The sequence below is a fragment of the Pongo abelii genome, chromosome 1, assembly GCF_028885655.2.
Source record: "Pongo abelii isolate AG06213 chromosome 1, NHGRI_mPonAbe1-v2.0_pri, whole genome shotgun sequence".
NCBI lineage: Eukaryota > Metazoa > Chordata > Mammalia > Primates > Hominidae > Pongo > Pongo abelii.
The window spans coordinates 207,583,794-207,609,259 of record NC_071985.2 but is presented as its reverse complement, the minus strand read 5'-3'; the positions used below and the strand labels follow the sequence as shown (position 1 = coordinate 207,609,259).

Sequence of the window (25,466 nt, the reverse complement as noted above, 5' to 3'; positions counted from 1 at the left end):
CCACGCAACACCTTGTGCTTGCTTCCCTCCTTGCCTGCCTCGCCTCCATTTTCCTTCCCTCTGTTGGCCTTGGGAGTGTACCTCATAGGGTCTCAGAAAACAATACCCCGAAATGAAGGCCTCCCTCGGAAGCAAACATTTCTGACCTTCTCCTGCCCTCCTGTCTCTGGTCCCTTATTCTCCCCCAAGGCTAGCCATAAAAACTATAATCCCTCTTCCTCAAAAGCCTGCCGTAAAACCTAAAAATATTACTCTAATTTTCCCCTTTCTTTCTGTGTAAAACTGGCCATAGGAAATTATTTGCCCTTTGTCTGATTGTAGGTCAGAAGACCCCCATCCCCATCCATGTGAGGAAGGAAGGAATGCTGCGCAGAGAGGCCGGAAAGAATCTCGACAGACAGGCCTCGCTGGGTTCCCCACTCAGTCTGTCGGCATTAGATCAGGCTCTTTTGTCAATCGTATTTCTACACAGCCGTCCACACTTTGTTGAACTGAAGCCTAAAAATGGACAGTTTCTCCTATATCTTTGGGTCTTCATTCTGAAGGCTCTTGTATCGCATAAAACCATGGTCAAATAAATTTGTGCACTTGTGTGCCTTTTCTCCTATTAATCTGCCTCTTTTTTTTTTTTTTTTTTTTGAGATGGCGTTTCACTCTTGTTGCCCAGGCTGGAGTGCAGTGGTGCGATCTTGGCTCACTACAACCTCCGCCTCCTGGGTTCAAGCGATTCTCATGCCTCAGCCTCCCAGGTAGCTAGGATTGCAGGCATGTGCCACCATGCCCAACTAATTTTGTATTTTTAGTAGAGACGGGGCTTCGCCATGTTGGTCAGGCTGGTCTGGAACTCCTGACCTCAGGTGATCCTCCCTCCTCGTCCTCCCAAAGTGCTGGGATTACAGGCATGAGCTACTGCACCTGCCCAGCCTTAATCTGCCTCTTCTTGATGATTTTCAGTGAACCTTCAGTGAGCATGGGGAAGTCCCTATAACCTGCAACTAAAGCATTTAAATTTTGCCTCAGGCTCTGTTTTCTGGAGAACCAGAGCAACAACACGTTGAACCTGTTCTTGAAGGACCAGCTCAGGGCTGGCTTTCCATGGAGTCCACATTGGGAAACAGTGGTGTCGAGAACTCCTTTCCTGGGACCTAAGCCTAGCCCTGCCATTGCCTCCTACCAGGGGTCCTGTTCATTCACACTCAACCCTCATCTCCAGGAAAAAAAGGCTGAATGAAACCCCGGCTCCTTTGAAGAACAGGAAGAGAGCATTGTGCATTTATTAAAACAACATATAACACAAACTCAGTTACCACCCCATATGTCTGGGATAGGCACTGAAATACAGCACATCGTCCCTGTGAGTGCTACCCCATCCTCCTGCTCAGGAAAGGAAGTGGGCAGCTGTATCAACATGGCTTCCTTCCTCTCTTTCTGACAATCGCGGGTCACCCAACGACCAGGCATTATTATACAAAAGTTCCTTTACAAAAAGCACCAAATTGGCATACATATACAAGTATATACAAAAATCACATTTTAAAAATGTACAAAATATTCCATTTTGCACCAATGTAGAAAAGTGTCCTGTGTGATTGTTTCAAGCACATTTCCAATTCTGGTTCAGTGTCTGCTGGACGCAGCGGTGAGGGTCCTACCCTAGTCCCTGCTCTCTGAGCAGAGAGAAGACATTACCTTCCCATTGCCCCTCCAGGAGCCCCGACGCCTCCCACCCTGGGCCTGTCACCAAGGCCGCTGGGCCCCTCCCCACCCTCTCCAGTCTCTCTGCATCTGGGGGCCTCTCATTCATCCAGCTCCTTACTGGTGTCCTGAAATGAAGAAAAAGATACAGAGGCAAGTGGTGAGACAGGGACTCAGGAGGATCCAAGGCTTACCAAGCTACTGTTTATTCAAACAGGAGTTTGAATAAAACATCAAACTCCAATTCCTCCCGGTCTCTTCCTTTTAAAACCAAAATAGAATTTAGCTGCCCAAACATTATGGATTTTACATCAGTACAAAACTCCAAAAGACTACCCTATAGTTTTCAACTGGATTGGAATTGAGTTTCAGTACCTGTGGTTTGAAAAATAACATTTGCAAGCATGTGCTAATTAGCAAATGTCCTTCCTATGCACCAGACACCGTGCTAAATGATTATCTTATTCACTCCCCACTACAAACTTTTGACATCAGTACAGTTATGCCCCCATACACAGATGAGTAGCCCAAGACTCAGAGAAATTGTGAGCTGCTGTGATTCAGAACCCAGGCTCCTAATCAAACTCTGCCAGGCTGGCAAACTCAGATGCCTACAAGGAGCCAGCAGATAACATGAATGAGTGAAGCAAGCGGGATTGATGGTGGTGGGGCTAGGCAAACTGGCAAGGGCATGTCCCATTTTTCTTTCTTTTCTTTGTTTTTTTTTGAGACGGAGTTTCACTCTTTTGCCCAGGCTGGAGTGAAGTGGCGTGATCTCGGCTCACTGCAAGCTCCTCCCCCCGTGGGATTCTAGCGATTCTCCTGCCTCAGCCTCCCAAGTAGCTGGGATTACAGGTGCCCATCACCACGCCTGGCTAATTTTTGTATTTTTAGTAGAGACGGGGTTTCACCATGTTGGCCAGGATGGTGTCGAACTCCTGACCTCAGGTGATCCGCCTGCCTTGGCCTCCCAAAGTGCTAGGATTACAGGCCTGAGCTACCATGCCAGCATGTCCCCTTTAAAGGGAAGAGCCACTGCCCAGAGCCAGCACTCTGGGACTACAAGGAAGTTCAAGTTTGCTTTTTCTAAACTTTCACAAGGTGAAAATGCAGATTCTTAGTTCAAATCTCCTTTTTCTTAACCCTTAAAAAAAAACCCTAATTTAAAAAATGTTAGCAATTAATTTTTTCTTTTTAAGAGACAGTGTAGTGTCCTTCTCTGTTGCCAAGGCAGGAGTGCAGTGGTGCAATCATAGCTCACTGCAGCCTCTACCTCCTTGGCTCAAGCAATCCTCCAGGCTCAGCCTTCCGAGTAGCTAGGACTACAGATATGTACCACCACGCCTGGCTAATTTTTAAATTATTTTTGTAAAGATGAGGACTTGCTGTGTTGACCAGGCTGGTCCCAAACTCCAGGTCTCAAGCAATCCTCCCGCCTCAGCCTCCTAAAGTGCTGGGATTATAGGCATGTACCACCGCACCCAGCCAGCAAGTAATTATTTATTTATTTATTTATTTATATTTATTTTTTTTTTTTGAGATGGAGTCTCACTCTTGTCATCCAGGCTGGAGTGCAGTGGCACGATCTCGGCTCACTGCAACCTCCGCCTCCCAGGTTCAAGCGATTCTCCTGCCTCAGCCTCCTAAGTAGCTAGGACTACAGGCGCCTGCCACCAAATTCAGCTAATTTTTTGTATGTTTAGTAGAGACAGGATTTTACCATGTTGGCCAGGCTGGCCTTGGCCTCCCAAAGTGCTGGGATTACAGGCTCGAGCCACCGTGCCTGTCCAGCAAGTAGTTTTTTTTTTGTTTTGTTTTGTTTTTTAATTTAAACACAGTGCTGGCCAAACAAAACACCTCAATGGGCCCAGACTAGCTCATGAGCCCCTGTCTTTTCCCTCTGCTGTGCCATATTGCTTTCCATTTAAGAAGATCATTTAGATGTGAAATGGGAGCATTTTATTATGAATAGTTTGGGGTTTTTTTCTTCTCTAAGGGTAAAGAGAACAGGACTTTACCCTCAATAGGGTTAAAGCACGTGGTGGGGACAAGTCTCAGCATCATTGCCAATGTCTAACACGGTGCTTTGCATATAGTAGGTACCTCAGGTTGTTGTGGAATGAGTGAAGGAATGAAGGAATGGAGGTAGATGAATTTCTTACCTTCTTCCTTCCCTTCTGTGGAGTCTTCCTCTTCCTGATCTTCTTCTTCAATGAATTCTTCCTCTTCCTCATCTGTGACAAAAAACATTTGTTAGGATGGGGCCGGTTCCTTGAGGAGCTACTTGAAGAGGAACCAGGCAGGAAAGAGCACGGTCTAAACCCCTTCCTGTGCCCAGTTGGGTCAAACAGCCACACAGAGACGGCAGTGGTCTGGGAGGGGATGGGCTTGCCAGACCCACGCTGCACAGAGGCCCTGCTTCTGCAATCCCCCACACTCCGTCCCAGGGAGCCGGGCTCAAGACACTTCCTTGCTCCAGCAACAGCAGCTTCTATCACCTGCTCTGCCTGTGACCAGAGAGGGGACTCTGAGGAAGCACATTCTGTGCTTCTGCACATCTCTCGGGTAGGCAGATAAACATCGCCTGGGGAGGAAAAACCTCCTCGATCCTCAGGGATCAGAGTCCTTGTCTTGAAAGAAGCTACTTAGCCTATGAGATCTGCTTGTTCAGCAGCCCCTGTCCCGTTTTCCTCATTCCTTAGCCTGTGGAGGGGAGGGGTGGACATGATGGGGAAGCACTTCTGGAGCCACCTCTGCTCCCTGAAGCCGAGCACCAGAGGGACAGTGACTGAGCTGCAACTCATGTCCCCATTTTTTCATCCTGAGATGTCACCGTCAGGCTTTAACAGGGAACATCTCCCTCCCCTACTCCTCTCCCAAGCCACCTCCTTAATCTTTTGGGGCCCTGAAGGGGCCACCACAGAGTCAGGACGTTTGTCAAGAGTATCTTCAGGCCAGGCTTGGTCGCTCATGCCTGTAATCCCAGCACTTTGGGAGGCTGAGGCAATCAGATCACCTGAGGTCAGGAGTTCAAGACCAGCCTGGCCAACATGGTAAAACCCTGTCTCTACTAAAAATACAAAAAATTAGCCAGGTGTGGTGGCGTGCACCTGTAATCCCAGCTACTTGGGAGGCTGAGGCAGGAGAATCTCTTGAACCCGGGAGACAAAGATTGCAGTGAGCTGAGATCACACCATTGCACTCCAGCCTGGGTGACAAGAGCAAAAAACTCCGTCTCAAAAAAAGAAAAAAAAAATAGTATCTCCAAAATGACAACCAAAATTCCAGCCAAGTAACTGGGATCAGAGTATAACCCAGGGAGTTCTGTTGTTTAATCATTATCACAATGACTACTCTTAATAGCAGTTGCTGAGTACTTACTATGTGCCAAGTAGTGTGCTAAGAGTTGAATCTGCATCATCTTATAAAATCCTCACAAGAGTTTTGCAAGCCAAATGGCCCTCAGTAGAATTTGCACGGCTACTTGCTAGCTGTGCGGCCTTGAACAAGTGGCTTACCCTCTCTGAGCTTTAAGTTCCCTCAACTACAAAATAGAGATGGTAACAGAACCTATCCCATGAAGTTGTGTTAAATGATAAAACTTATGTTAAGAGCTTAGTGCCTAGGACATACAGAGTGTTCAGTAACTGGTGACCGTTGGTACTCTCCTCATTTTACTTGTGGAGAAACTGAGGCTCAGGGAGATTATGAAGGCCAGTGCAGGACTTCACAATGTTATGTTCACACCGTATCACCCACTCTTGAAAATCTATTTCTTTTTTTTATTTTTCTGAGACGGAGTTTCGCTCCTGTTGCCCAGGCTGGAGTGCAATGGTGTGATCGCAGCTCACCGCAACCTCCTCCTTCCGGATTCAAGCAATTCTCCTGCTTCAGCCTCCCAAGTTAGCTGGGATTACAGGCATGTGCCACCACGCCCAGCTAATTTTGTATTTTTAGTAGAGACGGGGTTTCTCCGTGTTGGTCAGGCTGGTCTGGAACTCCTGACCTCAGGTGATCCGCCCACCTTGGGTCCCCAAAGTGCTGAGATTACAGGAGTGAGCCACTGTGCCCAGTCGACCCACTCTTGAATATCTTAGCTTAGGGAAGCCGACAGTGGAGCAGCTCACTACCACAGTGGATGTCCCCAAAGCCATTGGTATCTCTGCTTTGGGATGTATTTTGTCCTTACCTATGAATGGGGTATATCTGGGGCTCTGAAAACAGACTTAGCACCAGATACTGAAGGTTTTCAGGAGAGCGACACAGGAGGTGCCAAGAAGCTCTTCTCTTTCTCACGCCAGCCCATTTACAGTTCTTCCTTGTTCTTTCATCATCCCCCTGTCCCCCAACCTCAGCTGGTCATTGGAGCACCACCTCTCAGACCAATGCAACAGTCAGCAATGTGGGATCTGCCCTCTCTTTCTCTGTTGCCTTTTAGCTGTGTTTCCCTTTTAGCTGTGTGACCTTTAGCAAATTAACATACTTGCTTCCATTCAGTTTCTTCATTTCCTTTGTTATTTTCACCCTTATTATTGTTACGGTTGCATTGTTACAATTATTATAGGCACTCTATGGAAGAGTAATTATAAACAGAAATGAGGACATGATGTTGATCAATTAAGGTGCCTGGGTATCATAGGTGATAGCATTAAGAAACTGAAGCTAAGACTACCTTTAGGCATTAACCAGTACATCTTTAGGGCTCTACCGGACCTTTCTGCATCGATATCTGATTTTTTGCAACAGCACCATGAGTTGTTCATTATTAGAGGGCTCACTTCTAACCTGACTTTTTAAACTAGAAAACAAAACTCAGGCAGAAGGGGGCTTGCCAAAGGTCACACAGATAAACAAATGGCAGAACCAGGATTTAAACTCAGAACTGTCTGATTCCAGAGGACATATTATTTCTACTGCCCCAAGAGGCCTCCCTGCCATGGATCCATATGTAATTTATGAAGCAGGAATTCTGCACCAGGCACTGTGCTAGGCTCTGGGCTCATCTAGAAGTTGACTATATGAATTTTGGTGTTTTTTTTTGTTTTTTTTTTTTTTGAGACAGAGTTTGGCTGGCTCTTTTGCCCAGGCTGGAGTGCAGTGGCATGATCTCGGCTCACTGCAACCTCTACCTCCTGGATTCAAGTGATTCTCCTGCCTCAGCTTCCCAAGTAGCTGGAATTACAGGCACGTGTCACCACGTCTGGCTAATTTTTGTATTTTTAGTAGAGATGAGGTTTCACCACATTGGTCAGGCTGGTCTCAAACTCCTGACCTCAAGTGATCCGCCCATCTTGGCCTCCCAAAGTGCTGGGATTACAGGCATGAGCCACCACAGCCGGCCAGAAGTTGGCTATATGAGTTTGATTGATATTTGGGGATCTTTATTAGTGTATCTGCCTCCCCATGGGGCTCAGTGGGAGGGACGCTGGTTTCCAGGGGTCAGACAGGCAAATAGACAAGTGGCATCACCACCTCCTTTACCTGTCCCAAAGTCAATGGCTCTCAGGGCGTCTGCTATGTGCTCTAAATCCAAGGTAAAGCAGTCCATGTTCTCAAAGCCCTGCTCTGTCTTCCCCAGCTGGCAGCCCTTGGAAGCTTCCACAATGCTGCAGGGGAGACAGAGAGAGGCAGGATGAGGTCTCTGGGGCTCAGTGCAGGGAGGAGAGGGCACATGCCTTGCCCACACCCAGGGCTTTTACCCAGAGGCTCCCCTGGAGGGATGGAGTATTTCCTCTCCAACCTCAAGCACAAGGAGTGGTCCAAAAAGTCAGGGATGCAAAGGATCAGGGAAACCAGCCTGGAGTGAGACCCTCCCAGCAGGCCTAATGCCCAGGATGAGGCTTCCTGGACAAAGGCCCAGGTGGGAACTAGGGGCTTGGATCATAGCCTCTGGGGAGACACTGACCTTTTGATGAGTTGCTTGGCAGTCTGCAGGGGGAGAGAGAACAAAGTATTAGGACTGCAGAAGAGGTAACTCCAGGAAATCAGCAAAACCAGTGAAATAGGTGTTGTAGGTGGATATTTGGTGCCATTTCCTAACCCAGTTGTGACCTGCTCCCCACCCCAAACTGAGCAGAATCGGGAATTTTGCCCTCTGTCTGTGGTCTATACAGGTCTTGGTCATCACCCTAGGACCCATTGTCTTGACAGGAAGCTTGGATTCTAGGGGTATCAATCCCAAAACTCCTAAACCCTGAACTCCCCAGTCCTAACCACCTTTTCATACTTAATGTCTAGCACAAAGCCTGGCCCACAGTAGAAGCCTAGAACATTTTTATTGAACTGAACTATGAAGTCTTATAACTGAGCCTTTTCTGTCCTCCCCAACAAGCTCTTTGAGGGCAGGGCTGTGTCTGGTTTATCTCCTTGTCTTCCACCTCAGTGCCTGGCCTACAGTAGGGGCTCAATTAATAGTCTGTAAATGGGACACTGTATTTTGCAGCTTACAAAGTCATTTCATAAACATCCTCTTATTTGATCATCATAAAATCAGTAAGAGGAAGGTGGGGGGTGTTACACGCCCATTTGACGGATGAGGAAACTGAGGCTCACAGAGGTTTAAATGGCTTTTTCCAAGGGCCCATGGGTGGTCAGTGGAGAAGCATAACTTGAACCTTAGAGCTGTAGAGTTGAACTGATCCCACCCAGACCCTTCTAGTCCTGCTCACCAAGAGGAAGGTGGCTCCCCCAGGCTCGTCCAGGGACTGGATGGCAGTCTCCATCAGCTTTGTGGACTTGTCCAGCTGCTCCTGGTACTGCTGGATGAGGGCCTCGATGAAGCTAAGCTTTTCCTCCTGCTCCTGCGTGATCCGCTGCAGCAACTCACTTTTCTTCTCATCCAGGATGGCATACAGTGTGTCAAACTTCTGGCTCAGCTCTTCCTTTACCTGGTGGCTGTTCTCCTGAGGACGGAAGTCTTGCGGTCACATTCTGTAGGGCCCTTATTCCCTGTCCACTACACTCCCTTCCTGGGACAGTAGCAAGGAATCTAAAGCTAGAAGAGATCTCACTACACACATCCCCACACTACAGAAGATGAAACAAAGACTTAACAAGAAAACACTCATCTGGCCTCAAAGCTACTTAGTACGCCAGTGATATTTGGAGGCTGATGCCTTGAAAAACAGCTAGCCCCTTCTTCCAAAATAGAGGCTCTAGGGTCACATGACACAACATGTTCTTCCTTGTTCCTGCACCCTCCCCCTGTCTCCCAACCTCAGCTGGTCACTGGAGCATCACCTCTCAGACCAATGCGACAGTCACCCAGTGTGGGATCTGCCCTGTCTTTCTCTGTTGCCTTTTTTTTTTTTTTTTTGAGATGGAGTCTCGCTCTGTTGCCCAGGCTGGAGTGCAGTGGTGCAATCTTGGCTCACTGCCACCTCCACCTCCCAGGCTCAAGCGATTCTCCTGCCTCAGCCTCCCGAGTAGCTGGGATTATAGACACGCTACCACGCCTGGCTATTTTTTTGTGTTTTTAGTACAGATGGGGTTTCACCATGTTGGCCAGGATGGTCTCGATCTCCTGACCTCATGATCCGACCACCTTGGCCTCCCAAAGTGCTAGGATTACAGGCATGAGCCACTGCGCCCGGCTCTCTGTTGCCTTTTAGCTGTGTTTCCCTTTTAGCTGTGTGACCTTCAGCAAATTAACGTTTCCTGGGCCTCCCATATGTCCCAGGTCACAATCTTCCCTCCCTTTCAGGACCAAGACTGGATTCGGGAAGCTCTGCATCATTTGGTCCTAGGAGAGGTGGAAAAACAGCTCCTTTCCTAGCATCCTTCTCAACTGAAGCTCCCTTCTCTCTATGTTCTTTCCTGTAAAATGGGTGTGACAATAGCATCTCATCAGACCGGGAGCCTCTCATGGGTGATCACAATGTTCCCCTCCTTCCTATCCTTCGCCCAACTCTTCATCCACTAGCAATTATGATGACCCCTTCCCCTCATCTCATCTCCAGATCCCTACCCCAAGTGAACATGGAAAATCATGGAAGCTTTTTTCAGGGATAGAAAAGTTCCCTTCTGCCCTCAACAGTCTCACTACTCAACGTGTGGTCTGTGGACCCAGCAGCTTGGGCAAATCCTGGGAACTGGCTAGAAATGCAGCTCTTATGCCTCATTCCAAACCAACTGAATCAGAACCTGAATTTCAACACCCAGCGTAATTTTCATGCACTTTAAAGTTTGGGAAGTGTTGGTCTATGGCACACTGAAGAACTGTGCTCTGAAAACAATTTGTGCTGAATAAATACTGAGAATTATTGATGGGACACTCCCTGAGCTCAGGGACCACGTCTGTCTGGTTCACTCCTCCATCCCCCACATCTTGGGTGGGGCCGGACACACAGCTGTGCTTAAGAAGCATTTGTTGAGAGAGTGGATGAATGGATTAGTCCCTCCCCTACCATCCCTGCTTGACCGTCCCAGGCTCCAGGCCCCAACCTTTAGCCACAACCTACGGGTGAGCCTTCCCCAGAGACCAGGCTGCCCTGGAAAGCTCCAAATCCCCAGGCAGGACTATTCTGTCCCCTCACCTTGGTCACTCGACAGGAGTCCTCCAGCTGAGTGATGATGGTCTGCACGCGGTCATTCCCCGCCACCAGCATGGAGATACAGTTATTCAGTTCAGTCTAGATGGGGGTGTGGGGGTCAGGAGAGGAGAGACACAAATAGCCTCAGGGCCTACCCACTGGGGCATGGCAGCAACATGGCTCCCTCCCTCCCCTCTCTGCTAGAAAGAGCCTCCAGTAGGGATCTGGCCCCTCTTTCAGGTATAGCTCAGCTCCAGAGTAGAGGATATTAGAAAGATACTGCATCCCTTATTTTACAGCTGAGGCCAAGAGCAGGCAATTGAGCTGCCCAAAACACACAGCAAGGAACTGGCAGAGGAAGGGCTTGTTTCTAAGAAAGAAGGGACAAAAAAAGAAATAGAGTTGGAGACGTCTAGAAGAGAGAGACCTAGAGAAGAGTGGGGAGTGGGGAAGAGAGAGTATGGAAAGGGGGTGGCTACGGCTTACTGCACAGACAGGGTGGTGGGCCCCCACAGGCCCAGGGGCCCAGGGAGGGGGCTGTAAGCTGCCTCCTGCTTCGGGGGAATGTGAAGTCTAGGAGAAGAGGTGAGAGGCACAGGAAGAGGTGTCTGGGGGATGGAGAAGCCGTGGCCTGAGAGGACCCCAGTGGCCTGGTTGGGGCGTCTGACCGCTCCCCTGTGGCCACACCCAGGTGCTCTCGAGTGGCTCTAAGTATAACCATGAGCTCAGCTGCCTCCCCCAGGAAGGCCAGGGCTGCTGTCCCTGTGGCCTGGGAAGTCCCTCCAGAGGGACTATTCCTGAAAGGCCAGATCAGCAGATCTACAGGGATCAAATCTGCCTCCTAAATCATCAGGCCGTGCCCAGCAGGCCCAGGCTGGGGGTAAAAGTGGCTGGAGCCAGTACCTTTTGTCCCTGGAAGACACTCTGCAATGGGGCCACCTCGCAGGCCTTGTGGATCCCAAACACCTTGCACATGGAGCAGGTGGGCACCTCACACGTGAGACAGTAGATGTTGATTTTCTCATCTTCGTGCTCCTTGCACATGGGGTGACTGCCCTTCTGCAGCGGCCGACTGCAGTGGAGAACAGTCACAAGTCATGGGGGTCCTGTGTCCCTGCATCCCCCTCCCCAGCTCCAATGCACCAGTCGCAGCTACTGGGGAGGCTGAGGCAGGAGGATTGCTCAGCCCAGGAATTCGAGGCTGCAGTGTGTCTGAATCTCCAGATTTATGCCCTGGGCTCTCAGTGTTTGGCTGTCCTAAAATCTTTTCATCTTCTGGGACCAAGGACTTGGGAAGACAATGACACCAAATGTGTCCCCACATCCTAAGATGGAGTTAGCCTGAGGCTCTGCCAGTGCCAAGGACACAGAAAGGACTACAGAATTCCAGAGTCAGACCTGGAGATGTTTTAGAGAAGAGGAAACTGGGCTCCAGAAAAGTGAACTGACGCGTCCAAGGTCGTACAGCAAGTAAGGGCAGAGGAGGCTAGAGTTCAGTTGCTCTAATTATAGTCACCTTAGCTTTGGTTACTGCAGGCTGGGCTCTGAGCTAAGAAATTTATACTGATGGCCTCATTTAATTCTATATTTAATCTACCAGACTGTAACCTCCATCAGGGTAGGGAAACTTGCCTGTTTTCTTCACCCCTGTGCCTACACTGTACAGTGCCTGGCATAGAGGAGGTGGTAATTAAACAAAGGTAGAAAGAATAAATCAATAAGGCTGGGCGCAGTGGCTCATGACTGTAATCCCAGCACTTTGGGAGGCCGAGGTGGGAGGGTCACCTGAGGTCAGGAGTTCGAGACCAGCCTGACCAATATGATGAAACCCCGTCTCTACTAAAAACACAAAAAAATTAACCAGGCATGGTGGCGTGCACCTGTAATCCCAGCTACGCGGGAGGCTGAGGCAGGAGAATCACTTGAACCCAGGAGGCAGAGGTTGTGGTGAGCCGAGATCGCACCATTGCACTCCAGCCTGGGCAACAAGAGCAAAACTCTGTCTCAAAAAAAAAAAAGAAAGAAAGAAAGAAAGAATAAATAAATAACTAGCATAGGAGTCAATAATATTCACCATCTTGAATTTCTTAAGATTCTCCATAAGAAAACAATTTTTTTAAAAAAGAATATTCACCACAGCGTCAGTCACACCCTCTCTCTTTCTCTTAGCTTCATCACTTTCTAGCTGTATGGCCTTGGATAAACCTCTGACCCTCTCTGAGCCATGAGGTTGCCCCTGAGGCTCAGAGAAGGAGCAGCGTGTATGCCCCATGTCATGGTGACTGGTGAGTGGGTAGCCCAGGGCTGTCCAACAGCCCAGCACAAGCCTGACTTCTAGTCCAGAGATTCTTCCAAAGGCCCAAGTCTCTTCCTCTGCTTTCTCCCCTAACACATATGCTTAGAACTACCTTTCTTCCTTGAGACCTCCGACCTGTTATTTGTGCTTCTCTTGGGACATCAGTCATTTCCTAACCTAGATTCATTGGGGTTTGGGGGGGGAATTTTTGGTGGTGTTTTGTTTTGTTTTGATTTTTTGCCTAGGCTGGAGTGCAGTGGTGTGATCTTAGCTCACTGCAACCTCCGCCTCCCTGGTTCAAGCAATTCTCACGCCTCAGCCTCCTGAGTGGCTGAGATTACAGACGTGCACCACCATGCCCAGCTAATTTTTGTATTTTTTAGTAGAGATGGTGTTTCACCATGTTGGGCAGGCTGGTCTCAAACTCCTGGCCTCATGTGATCCATCTACCTCAGCCTTCCAAATTGCTGGGATTACAGGCGTGATCCACTGCACCCAGCCTTTTTTTTTTTTTTTTTTTTTTTTTTTTGAAACAGGGTCTCACCATATTGTCCAGGCTGGAGTGCAGCAGCGATTCACAGACACACTGCAGCCTCGAACTCCTGGGCTGAGCAATCCTCCTGCCTCAGCCTCCCCAGTAGCTGCAACTGGTGCATACCACCATGCCTGGTGTAGATTCGATTTTTTAAGTCTTCTGTCTCCAGCTAGACTATACACTCATTGAAAGCCAACGCTACCTTTGATTTCCAGCCCCGAACAGAACAGACATCTTGCAAATGTCAAATGGTGACTGTTCCCATCAGTGTCAATGCCTCACCTCCAAACAGCCTTACATGACTGATCACACCCTGGGCTCTATTGTCCTCTCAAGTTCTTAAATAAACCCCTTTCCAGGCTTGCCTTTTTGCATCTTTTACCCCAGGGTCCCTATGCTGGCAGGGGTCTGCCATTGCCACCTGCCTCCATCCCCTGATAAAGGGATGGCAGGGAGTGCAGAGGTGAGGCAAGAGCCTGAGGGTCTGGTTCATGCGCCCACAGCCCTCCCAGATGGCCACCCTCCCAAGCTCAGACTTTGGCATCGGGGTTCATATCCAGATTGTTCTTTTACATTCATTTTTGTGATTTTGGACAAGTGATTTCACCTCTCTTGCCTGTGGGATTCCTCCCAGAACTACTGCAATCATGGTAGAAATTGTCTATAATGAATGTGGAGTGCCCAGCACAGAGCAGACCCTCAATAGAGGGCAGCTGTCATTGTCATTCAACTATGCGGAAAGGCCTCAAAGGTTCACATACAACATGCTCTTCATAGGTCGGCACTGGGTAGGCTAACATTGGTGTGGAATTGACTTTATTACTCCTTATGATCAACAATATGTTTGCATTTTGTAGTGTTGCACTCTAGCAACATGAGAGGCAATCTAGCGCAGCAATTAAGAATATTCACCGGCCGGCCAGGCGCGGTGGCCCACGCCTGTAATGCCAGCACTTTGGGAGGCCAAGGCAGGCGGATTACCTGAGGTCAGAAGTTCAAGACCAGCCCAGCCAACGTAGTGAAACCCTGTCTCTACAAAAAATACAAAAATTAGCTGGGTGTGGTAGTGCACGTCTATAATCCCAGCACTTTGGGAGGCCGAGGCGGGCAGATCACCTGAGGTCAGGAGTTTGAGACCAGCCTGGCCAACATGGTGAAACCCTGTCTCTACTAAAAATATGATAATTAGCTGGGCACGTTGGCACGCATCTGTAGTCCCTGCTACTCGGGAAGCTGAGGCAGGGGAATCATTTGAACCCAGGAGGCAGAGGTTGCAGTGAGCCAAGATCGTACCACTGCCCTCTAGCCTGGGCAACAGAGCAAGACTCTGCCTCAAAAAAAAAAAATAAAATAAAAAATATTCTCACACCCTCTCTCTCTTAGCTCTACCACTTGCTAGCTGTGTGGCCTTGGACAAATCTCTCATCTTCTCTGAGCTTCCATGTCCTCATGGTAAAATGGAGACAGGAATGCCTTCCCGGGTTACTATGAGAAGCAGATAGGGAAAATGCCTGAAAGTACTTAGTACAGTGGCTGCACACGGTAGGTACCCAATAAATAGTTGATACATTAACCATTTTCCATTAATATCTTATTTGACAGCCACAATAACAGATCTTACTGTTTCTGTTTGCAGACAGAGGAAATGAAGCTCTAAAGGCTTACCCAACATGGTACCGTACATTAGTCACAAAGGCTGACTAGCAAGCACAGTTACCCGGGCCGGGGTTTTTTCACCTGAGATCTGGTCTGTCACCTTCCCTTGGGCTGGGCACTGCCTGCAGGCAGATGCTTGGTGAAGGTTTTGGACTTTAAAGGTTGTGAGGTCAGCACTCCTGGAGTCTTACCAGGATGTCCTGATTTGTAAAGATCTTTCCTGTAGCTGTGTCTCTCCCAAATTTTTGTGTTGTGTTGTGTTGTGTGTGTGTGTGTGTGTGTGTGTGTGTTTTTAGATGGAGTCTCACTCTGTCACCCAGGCTGGAGTGCAGTGGCACGATCTCTGCTCACTGCAACCTCTGCCTCCCTGGTTCAAGCAATTCTCCTGCCTCAGCCTCCTAAGTAGCTGGGATGACAGGCATGCGCCACCACGCCCGGCTAATTTTTGTATTTTTAGTAGAGATGGGGTTTCGCCATGTTGGCCAGGCTGGTCTCCAACTCCTGACCTCGAATGATCCACCCATCTTGGCCTCCCAAAGTGCTGGGATTACAGGCGTGAGCCACCGCACCCGGCCTCCCAGTTTTTTTGTCTGTTTGTTTGAGGCATAGTCTCACTGTCACCCAGGCTGGAGTGCAGTAGCACAATCATGACTCTGCAGCCTTGACCTCCCTGGCTCAACAATTCTCCTGAAGAGCTGGGACTACAGGCTTGCCCCACCACGCCCAGCTAGTTTTTAAACTTTGTAGAAACAGGGTCTCACTATGTTGCCCTGACTGGTCTTGAACTCCTGGCCTCAAACAATGATCCCAACTTGGCCTCCCAGAGTGTTGGGATTATGGGCATGAGCCACCATGCCTGGCCCTCTCTCCCCAGTTTAAGGCCAACCCTTCACAACCTCCACCACTCACACATTCTGCCTATGAATGAGCTGCTATTTTATTAGCAGGAAGACTCAGAGCTAGATTGACTGGGTCAACTCCCAGCTCTTTCACTTCCCAACTGGGAAACCTTAGCTAATTGACTTCTCCTCTTGGGCCTCAGTTTCCTCATCTGTGAAATGAGGATAATAAAGTCATGTCTGATTCATAGAGTTATTGGGAGGTACTTAGATGAAGCATTCCCAGTGCCTGATGCTGTTCCTCGTGGCACACGGGAGAGTAGCTGCTGCTATCCTTATAGACAACCTGGCTGTTTCTCACTAGGCGTTTTCTCTGCTGACCAGAGCCACTTAGCTGGCCCCAGGGCCTTTCTCTCCCTCTCACATCTCATCTTTCCCCCAGTCTCTCTCTTGGTATCGCCTGGAAGGGCAGCCTAATGTCTGGGCCCCTTCCCATCTGCTGAGCAATCCTGAGAGCTGGGTTGGGGTGTATGGGTCCCCAGTCCTGTCTCTGAATGGCTCGTGTAGCTAGTCCGGCTAGAGGCCTGGATCCTGAGCAGATGAAGGAGGGCGAAGGAGCTTGGGGGAGCAGGGCACAGCATGGCTGGGAAGGAGGGTGGGCCCCCAGCAGGCACGAGAACCGACCTGGAGCACTCCTGTTTGTAGATGTCGATGATGTTCTCCACCAGCAGGTTCCTCTGCAGGCCGTACACTCCGTGACGATCCATGATCACCTCGTGGCGGCAGGTGGGGCAGCGGAAACGGCCTCCAGACATGGACACTGAGCTGCCCCGGCTGGTCCAGTAGGGATTTGCAGCCTGCAGGTGGCAAAGGTCAAGGTGAGGCCTGGGCTCCCTCCTCAGCCCTTCTCCTTTCTAATCTCCTCTTATCCTTTCCTCTGCCTATCCCAACCACCCCCGTCAAACCTAATGACCTGGAGCTCCGCAGACTGCGATGAGAACCAGTCGTCACACACAGAGCACCTGAGAAGCAGCTAAGCAGTCGTCAGGATGGGGAGGCAGGAGACCTGGGTTCAAGTCATGTTTATTCTCTGAGTGATTTTGGGCAAGCAACCTTATCTGTCTAGGCCTCAGTTTGCTCACTTATGAAATAGGTATTACAATTTCATAATTGTAAGCAAGCTCCTAAGGCTGCTACTTTAAAGATAATATCGTGAAAGAACATTTTGTAAAGTGTCCCTCGGGAACCTCGCATCCTGCCTCCCAGCCAGGACACCTACCCCCTTCCTTTCTCTGGGAGTTATAGCCCCTTCTGTCCCCATATTGTAGGGAACAGCCTCGAAAGGGAAGATGCCTCTACTGCCCACTGCCTCCCTGACACCCTCCTCCCAAAGCTCTGGGCCTCTTGCCACCAGGACCTGGCTCCAGCCCCAGGGGTCTGGTTTCTCTCTCCTGTCCCTGCCTCCCCCGCTTATCACTTGAGGCATTTGACTCTTGATTGGAGAGTCAACAGCAGTGCTCAGGGCAGGGGTGGGAGAGCTGTGGGCAGGGTGGGGAGGGGAAACATGTGTCATGGAGAAGAACCGCAGCAGCCAGAGCCGCCTCCCAGCCCCCTCTCAGCCCTGTCCAGAGGCCTCTGCAGGGGTTCACTTCCAAGGGGAAAGAGCCTGTCCAGGTTGGAAGGCTAAGGGAGAAGAAGGGTTTCATCACAGGGAAGCCAAGTAGCCACCTGGGGCCCCTGGATGAAGCTGCACTCAGCACTTACCTGGAAGATGTCATTGGCACACTTCCGGCACAGGTTGTGCTGGCACGGCAAGATGACCACTGGCTTGGTAAACATCTCCAGGCAGATGGGGCAGATCAGCTGCTTCTCCAAGTTCTCCATGGGATTCCCATCCTGGATCAGGCTCGACTTATAATCCATTCTGTGGGCAGGAATGAGAGCCGCGCCTAGCTGCCTCCTCTACTAACTTCGCTCTAAGTAGACCTGGGGGGTCTTGCCTTTGTCACGAAACACCAGGTCGGATCCTGTTGGCTTCCTTCTCCTGGTGCCCGAATTCTGTCTTGGTCTGAGGCCCCTCTGATATTTATAGCTAGATCTTGGTCACATGAGTCCCAGGAGGGGACCAGCTGAGCATTCCGATGCCAAGCGGCTGGTGGGGCTTGAGTTTCCTCCAGGCCTGAAAGACTGGCCCTCTCAAATCACATGCAGGGATGAGCAATCACTGTTCTGCTGGGATGGGGGTCATAAACAAGAACAGCCTGTTCAGAGGCAGGCTTAGGGCAAGACTGGGTACCCAGAGCTTCCTCCAGAAATTGGTCTCCCCCCGGCACCAGGCTAATGGGTCAGGGATGGGACCCAGCAAGTGAGCCACTGGGATTGAAGGGGTTAATAGCCAATGCTATGATGAAAATGTCTGATGAATGAATTTTATTCATTCATCGGATATTTTTCTGAGTACTAGTATACATCAGACAACTAGTATACATCACAACGTGACAGATGGATGAGTGATCTCTTTCCCTGCCCCGAGAAACTCACAGCCCAGGAAGGGAGATAGAAAGGATTGTGCAGTGGTGCGATCTCTGCTCACTGCAACCTCTGCCTCCCAGGTTGAAGTAAGTCTCCTCCTTCAGTCTCCTGACCTCAACCCCCTCCCAGCCCCACTCAAACCCTCACTGTCCTAAATCAATTCCATCCCTTCCTCTGGAGTCCTGGGCAGCTCCTAGATGGAAGGGGTCGGGCAGCCCCTCTCTCTGAGCCCATCCCTCTGCCTCAGACTTCAGCACAGCATTTTGCTGGAGATGATGGAGACCCCCACCCCGGCCAGTCCATCCTCCATCCCTCGGCCACTTATTTCACTTAGTGCTGAAAAGCTTCCTTTGAAACGCAGTCCAGTCCCCTCATCTTATAGATTTTGAAATGGGACTAAAGAAGAAAAGGATTATATTCAAAGTCAGTTAGAAAGTAAGTGGCAGCCGGGCGTGGTGTCTCACACCTATAATCCCAGCACTTTGGGAGGCTGAGGCAGGTGGATCACTTAAGGTCAGGAGTTCGAGACTAGCCTGGCCAACATGGTAAAACCCTGTCTCTACTAAAAATACAAAACTTAGCTGGGTGTGGTGGTGCGCGCCTGTAATCCCAGCTACTCAGGAGGCTGAAGCAGGAGAATCACTTGAACCCGGGAGGCGGAGGTTGCAGTGAGCTGAGATCCCGCCACTGCACTCCAGCCTGGGTGACAAGAGTGAAACTCCATCTCCAAACAAAACAAAACAAAAAAGAAAGAAAGTAAGTGGCAAAGCCAGAAATTTTATTCATTCATCAGATATTTTTCTGAGTACTAGTATACATCAGGTAACTAGTATATATCACAACATGACAGATGGATGAGTGATCTGTTTCCCTGCCCCAAGAAACTCACAGCCCAGGAAGGGAGATAGAAAGGAAAAACCCGCTGGGCGCAGTGGCTCACGCCTGTAAACCCAGCACTTTGGGAGGTCGAGGTGGGCAGATCACGAGGTCAGGAGATGGAGACCATCCCGGCCAACATGGTGAAACCCCGTCTCTACTAAAAATACAAAAATTAGCTGGGTATGATGGCACGTGCCTATAATCCCAGCTACTCAGGAGGCTGAGGCAGGAGAATCGTTTGGAGGCAGGAGAATCGTTTGAACCCACAAAGCGGAGGTTGCAGTGAGTCGATATTGCGCCACTGCACTCCAGCCCGGTGATAGAGTGAGACTCTGTCTCCAAAAAAAAAGAAAAGAAAAAAGAAAGAAAGAAAGGGAAACCCCTCATGCGGTGCCACAAAGCCCTGCCTGGACACTTAGAAGGCTTCCCTCAGCTCGCTGCACACATTTTAACTTTTCTCCATGTATTTTAGGACATCTTCCACGTTGGCAAGTAGAAGTCATTAGAGCAGTTCCAGTGGCTGGTTGTTTTTTTTTTTTTTTTTCCGAGACGGAGTTTCACTGTGTCGCCCAGAGGCTGGAGTGCAGTGGCGCCATCTCGGCTCACTGCAACCTCCGCCTCCCAGGTTGAAGTGAGTCTCCTGCCTCAGCCTCCTGAGTAGCTGGGACTACAGGCATGTGTCACCACACCTGACTAATTTTTGTATTTTTAATAGAGGCGAGTTTTCACCATGTTAGCCAGGCTGGTCTTGAACTCCTGACCTCAGGCAATCCGCCTGCCTCGACCTCCCAAAGTGCTGGGATTACAGGTGTGAGCCACCGTACCTGGCCTCCAGTAGCTGTTTTTAAGGTAGCATCTAATGAAAGGACTGTGGGGTCATCTGGTCCAAGGCGATGGGGCAGAGATATGGAGCAGTAGTATCAGGGCCCAAGATGAGCCTAAGAGGCCGTGGAATACTCAGGAGGAGTATGAAGGATTTCAAGAAAGAGGAATGATGGGAGCAATGAGACAAGACATAGAGCAGAGAAGCAAACCTTGGAAGAGAGGAAATGGGAGGAGAAGAAGAGGAACAAGTTACAGAAAAAGGAGGAGGCCTTAAAAACAAAGGGCTGGAGGATTTCGAGGAGAGAGTTGTCCCCCCAAAATTTTGCTGAGCACTTAGGTTTTGCTGAGCACTTACTATGTGCTATGCATTGTGCTAAATGCTTTGTATGCATTATTTCATTTTACCATCTCAACAGCCAATAACGAAAGACCCATAATATCCCCATTCCACAAGTGAGGAAACTCAGGCACACAGGTAAAATGACTTGTATGAGGTCCCACAGATAGCACGAGGTGGCTCTAGGACATGAACCCAAATATGCTTGACTTAGGAACCCAAGCTCCTCACGTAGACTCTATTGAACTGTGTTTGGGTCAAGTCAACACTGACTGAAAAAAGGCCACCTCTTCTTCTTTGCTCATGGGACCTCAGTTTAGTTAAGGAATTGGCAGCATTGTGCTCCAGGAAGATGGCCCTCTCCACTGCCACAGGAGATGAGTCACATACAGTTTAAGCCTACCACACAACCCCATTCTCTTTTGCCTAATGATGCAGTTAAGGCCAATGAGACCCAAGGATATGTCTGTTGGCTAAAGATAAAGGATTTCCTCCACGATAAAAATGAATGTGCAAGAAGAAAGCTTCGTCCTTACCTTTGAATGGGGCTGTGAGAGGGTAGAGCAGCTATCTTGCAACCACAAGGGGACAAGGCTGAGGATGATGTCAACACCCTGAGGATGGCATAGAGGAACCATAGGAGGCACCTGGGTTAGAGATACCATCATTTTGTTGCCAATTTATCCAACCCTAGAGCTGCCCGTCTCTTGACTACTTAAGACATGAGATAACAAATGCCATTACAGTGTAATTACTCTGTTACTTGAAGCAGTAAGCACCTCATAAACATGCAAGATTCCAACTCCCATATGCTGATGATTCTCAACTCTCTAATTCCAGTTCCGACTTCTCTCTCCCCTAAGCTGAGCTCTCCCCTAAACTGAGCTCCCCTAAGCTGAGCTCCCCTAAGCTCTCTCCCCAGGAAGCTGAGAGTCATCTTAGGGCTCCCTCTTCTTCTTATCACATGCCTACTTAATCTCTATGTCAGGCATGGCCCATCTTTGCATTTCACTTGCCATATTACCATCTGCTTGTGAGTCCGACTCTCCCTCTGGACTTTGAAGACATTGAGGGCAAAGATGGTCTCTATTCATCTCTGTACCCCCAATGCCTGGCACATAGTAGGCACTCAACAAATGTTTCTTGGCTGGGCACGGTAGCTCACACCTAGAATCCCAGCACTTTGGGAGGCCGAGGTGGAAGGACCACTTGAGTCCAGGAGTTAGTGTGAGCCCAGCCTGGGCAACATAGTGAGATCCTATCTCTACAAAAAATAAAAAATTAGCTAGGTGTAGTGTTGCCCACCTGTAGTCCCAACTACTCAGTAGACTGAGGTGGGAGGATTGCTTGAGCCTGGGAGGTTGAGGCTGCAGCAAGCTGTGATCAAACCACTGCACTCCAGCCTGGGTGACAGAGTGAGAACCTGTCTCAAAAAAAAAAAAAAAAAAAGTTTCTTAAATGAGTGGACAAGTGAATGAGTGGGTTAAATATAAAGGAGCAGCTGCATTACTGTCAGACTTGGAGAAGGTTCAGATACTTGAGCAAGTTTTGTTTTGTTTTGTTTTGAGACAGAGTCTCACTCTGTCACCAGGCTAGAGTGCAGTGGCATGATCTTGGCTCACTGCAACCTCTGCCTCCCGGGTTCAAGCCATTCTCCTGCCTCAGCTTCCCGAGTAGCCGGGATTACAGGTGCCCACCACCACGCCCAGCTAATTTTTGTATTTTTAGTAGAGACGGGGTTTCACTATGTTGGCCAGGATGGTCTCAATCTCCTAACCTCGTGATCTGCCCCCCTCGGCCTCCCAAAGTGCTGGGATTACAGGCGTGATCCCAGCTGAGATGGTGCAGCTTATGGAAAAAAAGTACTGGAGATGGGGTTTTGGGGATGATGGAGTAAATTCTAAAGCCTTGGGAAGGAGAGGGATGCTCCAACCTTTGAGTTGGAAGGATGGAAGGAGAGGAATGGATGGAGGTGTTGGGAGATGGAGAGAAAGTGTTCATATTTGATGACCTTGATCAAGAGAGCATTGAGGTCAACTTCTGAGGCTAAGGAATCAGTGGTGAAAAAGATTTGGACTGGCCAGTGTGGAACACAACAGGAAGTGCCCTGGAGAGAAATGGAAGGATTGTCTAGGGGAAGAAGAGCCTTGCTGATGTTTCCCAGTACTGATGTGTCATTTGCGAGGAACCATTCACATGGCCCTGTTGACTTTCTCCAGCCGCACTTGGCAGTCCAGGTGCAGATGCCAAACAAATGGACAGTGGGATCGACTCCAGCCGGGGCGCTGGCAAGGCCAGTGCTGCTGAAAGTCAAGGGGTGAGGAAGGGAAATTCCCACGTGGGCTGTGCTGGACATCAAAACATGTCATTTAATCCTCACCACAGTCCTGCAGGGGAGGTTTTATGATCTTCGGGTTTTTTCCCAGGAGGAAATGAGGCTCAGAGAGTTAATTGGCTTGGCCAGAGTCACACAGCCACAAGTGGCAGAGCCGAGCTGGGGTTCATATCCACAGCAGCCTGATTCTTCAACCTGTGCTCCCCTCACTGGAAGATTTACTGAGCTCTTATTATGTTCAGGCGTTGTGCTAAGTCCTTTCCATCCATCCTCCCGTTCAGTCCTCCAAATAACTTGGTACAGCAGGGATCATAATTTTCCCTGTTTTGCAGGTGAGCTTCAGAGGCTCAGTGAGGATCAGTCACACAGCCAAAGTCCCCCAGCAGTGGGTAGCAGAGCCAGCATCAGAATCAGGAAGTTATAAACCAGCATCATTACAGTTATGAGAACATACCGTAAGACTATAGTACTGGCAGATGAAGAGACAATTACGGAACACCAGTGGGTGTCTGGACCCAGAGCTCTTAACCACTACTTTTACTGCCTCCCTCTCTGCAAGTCACTTCATTTATTTTTATTCCTTATGAACGAAAGTTTCAAACACACAAAACTAGAGAGAACAGTATAATGAGCTCATGTAATCAAACCCAGCTTAACTCGTTCATCATTGCCCCAATATTCCCATACACTTCTTTTATCTTTTCTTTCTTTTTTTTTTTGAGATGGAGTTTCGCTCTTGTTGCCCAAGCTGGAAGTGCAATGGTGCGATCTCGGCTTGCTGCAACTTCTGCCTCCCGGGTTCAAGCAATTCTCCTGCCTCAGTCTCCCGAGTAGCTGGGATTATAGGCGCATGCCACAATACCCAGCTAATTTTTGTATTTTTAGTAGAGACGGGGTTTCACCATGTTGGCCAGCTGGTCTCGACCTCCCGACCTCAAGTGATCAGCCCACCTCGGCCTCCCAAGCTACTGGGATTACAAACGTGAGCTACCGTGCCTGGCCCACGCTTCTTTTTTCTAATTTTTTTTTTTTTGAAACAAAGTCTCACTCTATTGTCTAGCCTGGAGTGCAGTGGTGTGATCTTGGCTCACTGCAACCTGACCTCCCAGGTTCAAGTGATTCTCCCGCCTCAGCCTCCCGAGTAGCTGGGATTACAGCACTTGCCATCACGCCTAGCTAATTTTGTTTTTACTTTTAGTAGAGACGAGGTTTCACTATGTTGGCCAGGCTGGTCTCAAACTCTTGACCTCAGGTGATCCTCCCACTTCAGCCTCCCAAAGTGCTGGGATTACAGGCGTGAACCACTGCACCCAGCCTCTTTTCTTTTCTTTTCATTTTTTCTTTACTTTTCTTTTCTTTTCTTAGAAGGAGTCTCACTCTGTTGTCCAGGCTGGCTGAAGTGCAGTGGTGCGATCTTGGCTCACTGCAACCTCCACGTCCCGGGTTCAAGCAATTCTCTGCCTCAGCCTCCATGCCCGGCCTTTTCTAAAATATTTTAAAGAAAATGTTAGGCATCAAGTCATTTCACCCATAAATACTCCAATATGCATTTCTCATAGATAAGGATTTTTGGTACATAATCACCATGCCATTATGTTAACAAACAATAATTAAAGTTTTTTTTTTTTTTTCTGAGATGGGGTCTCACTCTGTTACTCAGGCTGAGACCTCTGTTGTTTTTGTCTCATGGATCTCTTTTAAACTGTAACAACAGTCATCCCTCTCGTTCTTTTGTGCCATTGATTTATCAGAGAATTATTCTGGGTATTATGATTCTCATTTTTGCATATCAGGCACTGAAGCTGAAGTGACTTGTAGAAAGTCACCCAGCAAAGCGACAGACCTATCATTTAGAATTGTTCCCAAAGTCTGTGTCACGAGTGTAGGAAGATGTAGTGCCCAAGAGGGTCCCAGCTGGGTAGAAGACAGGCAAGGCATCAGGGAGAATGGTCTAGGCCTGGCAAGGAAAAAGGGCAGGTAGAGGGTAATAGCAATTATAATGCTTTTTTTTATTGATTCAATGCTTGCAAGTGGCTGGGCATCTACAAAGAGTTTTGAGGCACTATTTTATTCAGTCCTCACAACAACCATAAATAGGTTATCCTTAAATTTTTTTTAATCGACAAGTAAAAATTGCATATGTTTATGGTGTACAACATGATGTTTTGATACATGTATATATTGTGGAATGGCTAAATCAAGCTATTTAACATATGCATGACCTCACATACTTATTGTTTTGTGGTGGGAACACTTAAAATCTACTCTCTTAGCAATTTTCAAGTATACATGTCATACTTATTGTCCTCATTTTACAGATGAGGCACAGATTAGGGTATGGAGTTGCCCCAGGACCCACAGCTCTTGTAGGCAAAGCTGCAACAGGCCTGCTTAACCCTTAAAGTCTATGCTTTTTCTTTTTCTTTTTTTAGACAGTCTTGCTCTCTGTCACTCAGGCTGGAGTGCAGTGGCGCTATCTCAGCTCACTGCACCCTCCACCTCCTGGGTTCAAGCGATTCTCATGCCTCAGCCTCCCGAGTAGATGAGATTACAGGTGCCCACCACCATGCCTGGCTAATTTGTTGTATTTTTAGTAGAGATGGGTTTTCACCATGTTGGCCAGGCTGGTCTCTAACTCCTGACCTCAGGTGATCTGCCTGCCTCAGCCTCCCAAAGTGCTGGGATTACAGGCATGAGCCATCGTTACCAGCCTATGTTTTTTTTTTTTAATTGTCTGTAGAAAGGGGACTTTTCAGAGATCTGAGATTTTTTTTGACGCCTCTTGGTTCAGAGGAGAAAACCCTGGCCTAGGGCCCAGACACCTGGGCTCCATCTCCATCTCTGTTGGAGACCTGAAATGTGATGCCCAGCAAACCACACCCACCCTCAGTTTCTTCATCTGCCAAATGGGGCATCTACAGGAGATGATCCTGGATGGTCCTTCCACATCCCTAGTGGCCAAGTTCTCAGAGGAGTGCTCCGGTGATGACACAGGCCCAAGGGGTG

The 25,466-nt window shown here is 48.9% G+C and overlaps 1 protein-coding gene across 1 annotated transcript; it reads right to left on the bottom strand.

Moving 5' to 3' along the window:
* Positions 1 to 1,240: 1,240 nt before the first annotated feature.
* TRIM63 (tripartite motif containing 63) lies at positions 1,241 to 17,612 on the bottom strand. The gene is made up of 9 exons (XM_002811247.4): positions 17,317 to 17,612; positions 16,237 to 16,409; positions 11,130 to 11,298; positions 10,230 to 10,325; positions 8,364 to 8,597; positions 7,601 to 7,623; positions 7,177 to 7,301; positions 3,858 to 3,929; positions 1,241 to 1,823 (listed from the first exon to the last, which is right to left on the bottom strand). The coding sequence occupies exons 1-9, from the start codon at positions 17,473 to 17,475 to the stop codon at positions 1,813 to 1,815; spliced, it is 1,062 nt and encodes a 353-aa protein (XP_002811293.3). The 5' UTR covers positions 17,476 to 17,612; the 3' UTR covers positions 1,241 to 1,812.
* Positions 17,613 to 25,466: the final 7,854 nt, after the last annotated feature.

Coding starts and splice junctions, on each gene's coding strand:
- TRIM63 (XM_002811247.4), bottom strand. CDS start 17,475: ATGGATTATAAGTCGAGCCTGATCCAGGATGGGAATCCCATGGAGAAC. Junction 8,598..10,229: donor ACTCCTGTCGAGTGACCAAG/GTGAGGGGACAG, acceptor TTCCGTCCTCAG/GAGAACAGCCACCAGGTAAA. Junction 3,930..7,176: donor AGCCATTGACTTTGGGACAG/GTAAAGGAGGTG, acceptor TTTTTGTCACAG/ATGAGGAAGAGGAAGAATTC.